The 6,539-nt window shown below is 55.0% G+C and overlaps 1 protein-coding gene across 1 annotated transcript in view; it reads left to right on the forward strand.

Annotated features, from left to right (window-relative positions):
- Positions 1-2,469, forward strand: part of LOC113956177 (probable E3 ubiquitin-protein ligase MID2) — a 75,998-nt gene extending 73,529 nt beyond the window's left edge. The window contains exon 10 of the mRNA XM_027662423.1: positions 122-2,469. Coding sequence (XP_027518224.1) covers positions 122-524 — 403 coding nt within the window. The 3' untranslated portion in view covers positions 525-2,469. The remainder of the gene's footprint in view (positions 1-121) is intronic.
- The last annotated feature ends 4,070 nt before the right edge of the window (positions 2,470-6,539 follow it).

The raw sequence follows: 6,539 nt of genomic DNA on the forward strand, positions 1-6,539 counted from the left end.
GGGGTGCCTCTTCCACAGGCAGGTGGGCTCTGAAAGCATGGGGTGCCACAGCCATCAGAGCTGGGCTCGGTCCTGCACTGGGGGCTGGAGGGTGCTGAGCGAAGCTTCTCCTCTCCTGCAGGTACGCCATCGGCGTGGCTTACAAGTCGGCCCCCAAAAATGAGTGGATCGGGAAGAACTCCTCTTCCTGGGTTTTCTCCCGCTGCAACAACAACTTTGTGGTGCGGCACAACAACAAGGAGATGCTGGTGGAGGTGCACCCGCAGATGAAGCGCCTCGGCGTCCTCCTGGACTATGACAACAACGCGCTCTCCTTCTACGACCCGGCCAACTCCCTCCACCTCCACACCTTCGAAGTCTCCTTCATCCTGCCAGTGTGTCCCACCTTCACCATCTGGAACAAATCCCTGATGATCCTCTCGGGGCTGCCTGCCCCGGATTTCATTGATTACCCCGAGCAGCAGGAGTGTAACTGCCGGCCCCAGGAGTCCCCATACGTGTCAGGAATGAAAGCCTGTCACTAGGCTGCCCAGGCCTGCCCGTGCCCCACAGCGGCACTGGCCGTGCCGGTGGGTGCCGGTGGTCAGAGCTGCCAGCTGGGAGCCCCCTGGCAGCCGTGCCGGAGAGCCGCCGTGCCACCCCAGCAACCAAGCGCCATCCACAACCAGCTCCGTCTTGTTTTTAGGGAAAAGTGGAAGAACCTCGAACCGCAGCTGGAAATAAACTGCTGGTGGTGAGCTCCAGTGTGCATGAGAGCAGCTGGAGCAGCACCTTGACGGTGGCTCCCATCCCTTCCCGAGTGGATTGTCACCTGTCTTCCTTCAGGGGCTGGAAAGGTTGGGTTGGGTTTCGGGGTGACCTGAGGTGCCGTGGTGGTCAGGGGACAGCTCGTGTGTCCTGCGAGGCACCGGTTGGGACAGGAGGGGTGGGTTCTGGAGCCTGCTGGCAGCTGGTCTGTGGAACTGGAGCCACTGAGCAGTGCTTTTCAGGGAGATCTTTCCATGTGGCTGAGGCTCAGTAGCTTCCCTGGTGGGGTGAATAATGCGTGGAGCCCTTGGGCTTGGTGAGCACTGACGTGGTGGATGGATGGTGGTTATGTGGTGGGGGGTGATGGTTATGTGGCTAATGGTCTGTGAGAGCTGAGGCAACACTGAGGACTGTCCCACTGCCTGTCCGTGCTGCAGCTGGCCTGTTCCCAAAGCATCTTCTGGGTCTGCAGTCCCACAGTGGAGAGCCACAGATCCCCACCCCACCATGTCTCCTCCTTTGAGAGCTCCCCAGTAGCCAAGGAGGCCTGGATCCTTGAGGAGCTTCGGCCCCTGGCACGGAGGTTTGGCAGCTGCTCCTTCCCAATGCGGGGTCTGGACGGCGGTGCCCTTGCTCCATTAGTGCCCTGTCTGGTGTCCCAGCAGAAACAAACTCATCTTTCTGCTCTGAGCCCACAGCAGAGTCCTGCCTGAAGATCATCTCTATGCTTTATGACCCAAATCTCAAATTATGACCCCAGATCTTGGCTCCTGGTTTGTTCTCCACCATGCCAGGGGATTGGACTGGGTGAATTTTAAAGGTCCCTTTCAGCCCAAACTATTCCATGATTCTGTGGCAGTGGGAACACAAAGCCATCCTGTTTACTCTGTGGCAAAGGACTGGAGCCCCAAGGGCTCCAGACTCTGGTTACTGGGAGCTCTTTGGCTGCTGCCAGTGCACCCAGTAACCCCAAACATCAAGTCCCCTGGCCAAGCTCCATTTTCTAGATTTAGTTAAGAGGCCAGGAGGAGCTGGGCCAGCACATGGTCCCTGTGTCACAGCAGGGGTCTGTGGCACACTTCGGGTCCAGTGAGTGGGAAGGTGGCAAGAACGTCGGAGGGGGACAAGGAGGTCAGGCATTGTGGTGTGGCCCAAGGTGGCTGGTGCTTGAGCTTTGCTCCATGGGATTTGAAACCCCTTTTCCTCCTCTGGATGTGGTGCCTCAGTGGGACTGGGGACCACTGAGCCAGGACCTCCCAGGTCTGCTAGCTGTTCCCTTCCTTTGGAGCTTTCTGATAGGTAAGTTTGCCCCTGCTTGCCAAACCTGATTTCCTTCTATGACAGGGTGACCCTCTAGATCTAGCTGATCTAGGAAAGCCAGTAGATGGAATCTAAAAGCAAAGCTTTTGGTACTGTCTCTCCTAGGACCCTTCTGGACAAACTGTCCAGCCCACAGCTGAATAACCATGTTAAACGGTGGGTGAGCAACTGGCTCATGGGTCAGGCACAGAGGGCACAAAGACAGTGACTGAGGTGACATCAGGCTGGCATCAGTCACTAGTGGGGTTCTGCAGGGCTTCATCCTCGGCCCCGTTCTCTTCAACATATTAATTAACAACTTGGATGCAGGACTCAAAGGAATACTAAGTAAGTTTGCTGATGACACTAAATTGGGAGGAGCTGTTGACTCCCTCGAGGGCAGAGACCTCGACAAATCAGAGAGATGGGCAATCACCAACCATATGAAGTTTAACAAGGGCAAGTGCTGGATTCTGCACCTGGGACAGGGCAACCCTGGTTGTGTGTATAAACTGGGGAATGAGAGGCTGGAGAGCAGCATGGCATCCCTCCGTGTCTCCAGGCTGCAGTTTTTGGGAAAGGGAGGCAGGCGGCACCTCAGGGAAGGATCTGCTGCCTGCCCTGCTGATCCAAGAGGGGTTTCTCTCTGATCCAGGCTGCTTTCCAAGGGTGCCTGGCAGGGCCAGCACAGGGGATACATCCCTCGCTCCTGAGCAGACGGAGCAGCTCTGTTTGCTTCTCCCAGCTCCGGGGCACAGGTGGGGTTGCAGCGGGGGTGCATCTGCTGTCCCCACAGCCTGGCACACAACCCTGGTTCATTCTAGGAGGTTGTCACCCTTTTCAGTTGGCTGTTTTTCATGGGAAACTCTCATGGAAGTCCCTTCCCCATGTTCTGGTCCCATCTGGGGCTGCTCATACTGTGTCACTCAGATGAATGCCAAGCACTGGAGATGGATGTTGGCACTGGCAATCTAAGTGTCGAGCTCCCTGCCAGCACCACTGGGATGGGCTCGTGGAGGACTCAGCACATCTTGAACTCGGAGACCATGAGCCCTTAACGTGACGTTTGCACCTGATGAAATTGCACTAATTACAGGGACCCCCCACAGGTGTCTCAGACCCAGTCAGGTAGGAGGGTGGCGGGGGGAGCTGGAGGAGCCCTGCACCCCAAGCAGGGAGCTCCAGGGCTGGGGGCCTTCCCCAGTCACACACATGGTCCTCTCCCGGTGCTGGAAGCAGAGCCTATCCAAGTGTCACCAGGAGTTGGGGAGCAGCAGCCCCATCCCTGGGCCCTGCTCAGGATGTGATTCAGGGGCAGGACATGAGGGTGGTCCGGGGTGCTGCTGCCAGCTCCTCTGCTCCTGGTGGCAAAGTTGTACAGATTTGGGATGTGTGAGCTCCTGGCTCCCCTCAGCCTCCCCCTCCACATGTAACATTCCTGCTTCAGTTTTAACTGGGGGGAGGGTTGTTCTTTCTGTTGTTTTTTTTCCCCTTTTTGTTGGGTTGGTTGTTTTTTGGGGGGCAACTTCTTTGTTAATGTGTGTATATATATATATATATATATAAAAAATATAATATAATATATATATATGTTACTGGGTATGTCTGTGTGGGGGGAGGTCATGGGGTGGGGACAGCCCTGGGATCTTCTCTTTGGCTATCACGGCGTTCTCCAAACTTGCCAAGACACACATGTGGCCATGCACCCACAGGAGCAGAGGGGATATGTGTTACTATCCAACAGCAGCTTTCCTTGTGCTGGGCTCAGCCCAGCCTGGAGAGCCTGCGGGGTGGCTGGGCACCCAGGCTGCTAAAGCTCCATCCGAAAACATCCGTACGCATCAATATTGTTCACCCTGCTGCCAGCCCTTGGAGGATGTCACATTGTCCTCTTTATCAGGACACCAAGTGCCTCAGCCTGCCTTTCCCCAGCCTTGGATGGCCTGGACATCTTCGAGTACCAGTCAGGTCTTTCTGGACCTCAGGTCCCACTTGCCCCCCCAGTGACTCAGAGCTGTGGGAGGGCAGGGATGGAGCCTGACCCTGCTACCCTCAAGCCCAGGTCCCCCCACAGTGCCCTAGAACTGTGGGAGGGCAGGGATGGAGCCTGACCTATCCTTCCCAGCAGCGTGGAGCTGAGCTGGTGGTGGGGCTGAGCACCAGCCATGACATCCCTGCCCTCCACAGAGCCCCTGCCATGCACAGAGACTGGCAGCCAGCAAGGAGGAACACAGGGATTGCCCTCTCTCAGCCCCAGCCTTGGGCTCCCAAATCCCCCAGCCCCTTTCACTCACTCCGGCTCTCACAACAGGACCCTGTGGTGGCAGAAGGACAGGGATCCTCTGTGCATGGATGTGCCTGATGCTGCTCCTGTCATGCTGCTGGCAGGATTCCGGCCTCAGTGGCTCAGGCTGCGAGTGGGTGTTGCTGTGAATCACCAGTATGGATGTTAGCCCAGTGCTTGGAGAGCTGGCGGGGCTGGGAGTTGCTGGAAAAGGCACGCCTTGGGAAAGCAGGGTCCCGGGGTGCTGGGAATCACACCCTCCCATCCTTCATCCCTCCACCTCAGTGGAATGAGGGGAAGCTCCCCACTGTCACTCCAGAGATTGCTTCATTGTCAGTGTTAAATGGGGAAATGAGTCGTGGGAGGGAGGGGTGTGTTTTCCTTTCCATAGCTGTGCTTCATTATCCCGAACCTGAAACCCATCTCCAGAAAAAACCACAGCCCAAGGCATCCATTGGGATGAGGACCACCGGGCACTGGGACAGCACTCGGTGCCAGCTGAGGGTACAGGCATGACTGGGGGATATTGGGCAAGTGGAGAGCAGGTGGCAAAGGCTCAGCCCATACTGGGTTGGTGCTGGGGCAGAAACGTGGCAGTGTCACCTCCATGTCTTCTGGCCATGCCCAAACCCCCTGGGAGCCACCACCACCATTGGACTCCCCCTTCTCCCACTTTCCCCTCCAGCCAGTGCCAGGCACAACCAGCCACTCCAGCCCTCACGAATGCTGGGAGTGGTCCAGGTCTCTGTCACAGTCCCTGGAAACCAGGGGAAGCTTTACCCTGTGAAAAGGATGTAATCCCTCGTCACCTATTTTCCTGAAGCAGCTGGTGTGGGCAAGAGCCCAGGAAAGAGCTTTTCCCTCCCTCTTACTGCTTTATCTGGTGCCTTTCACTATCAACCTCAGGTTTCTAGGAAACAGCATCGCTTGTTGTGAAAGCCAATTTTAAATCATCACTGATGTGGCAGGTTGCTTCATGGAAAGGGAAAGGCTGTACTGAGATGATGGAATGAGCTTTGCTGCTGCTTTCCAGGAATGTGCTTTAAACATGAGAGGCTTCAGTGTCACAAATGCCACAAATCAAACCAGAAATGGATTCTTCAAGTCAGCCAGGAGGGGGGAAAAAACAGCATGTGGCATGGCTTGGGAGGGCTAATGGCAGGTTTTGTGGGGCTGAGGGTTTGGGTTTGGCTTTTTATTTTTCATTTCCTCGGGAGTTCATGAAATAGGAAATAAAACTGTCAAAGTTTAAAACCCCACTGCCTGGAAGCCCTGGGGCTTTGCCCCTGCTCTGGGGAGCTGCAAGGTGAAAAGACAGGAGAAATTACTGGGTTTATACAGCAAGTGACATCAAAAAATGCCTCATCTGTCCCTGTCTGCAGCAGCAATGGCTTGCACTGGGATGGGATAATCCTTGCCAGGAACACACACTGCAGCCCCTCCATCCAGGAATGGAAATTCCTTTAACTGGTGATTTCACTCCAGGTTAAAAAAAACCCAGTAGTTTAATAAAATGACAGAACAGAAAATTACACTCTGGGCTGCTCACAGACCGCACAGGGCAAACGAGTTATAGAGTGAGATGACCCAAATTAATCCTTAATAGAACTTTAATTGAGATTTTAAATACTCATCTGAAGCACCAGCCCTTAAAACTGACTGTTCCTGATCATTAGACACATCAAAGCATCGTTAAATATCTTGTAGGAATATTCTTGGTCTGGCTGTGATGGACAACACCTGGAATGAGACCAGAAGCCTTCACTGAAGAATTTGTGGATTTAAGGCATGCAGGCAGTAAGGTAGTGAGGACATCAGTGCTTGTGTCTCAGACTGAAAATGGCTGCTGGGGGAACCTCATGAACCCATCCTGAGCTGCAGGAACTGTCCTGAACTGCAGGAAGTTCCCTGTGCTGTAGGAACCCAGCCTGAGCTTCAGGAGCCCATCCTGAGCTGCCGGAACCCATCCTGAGTGACAGGAATGGTTCCTGAGCGGGAACCATCCTGACACACCTGAAGCAGGCAGCCAGGAACTCTAGCCCTTCACTGGGACTTGTAAATCTCATCTAGCCCCTCTCCTGGGAACACTTATCCAGCCTCACCACAGCATCCTCCCTGCCCCAGAGCCGGTCAGGAGCTGTTAATGGAATTGGGTCCAGTTCTCCATGGCAACAAGCAAGAACTGGGTCAGTGCAGGATGCGAGCAGCT

This window comes from Corapipo altera, unplaced genomic scaffold (genome assembly GCF_003945725.1).
Source record: "Corapipo altera isolate COAL_440 unplaced genomic scaffold, ASM394572v1 326, whole genome shotgun sequence".
Taxonomy (NCBI): domain Eukaryota; kingdom Metazoa; phylum Chordata; class Aves; order Passeriformes; family Pipridae; genus Corapipo; species Corapipo altera.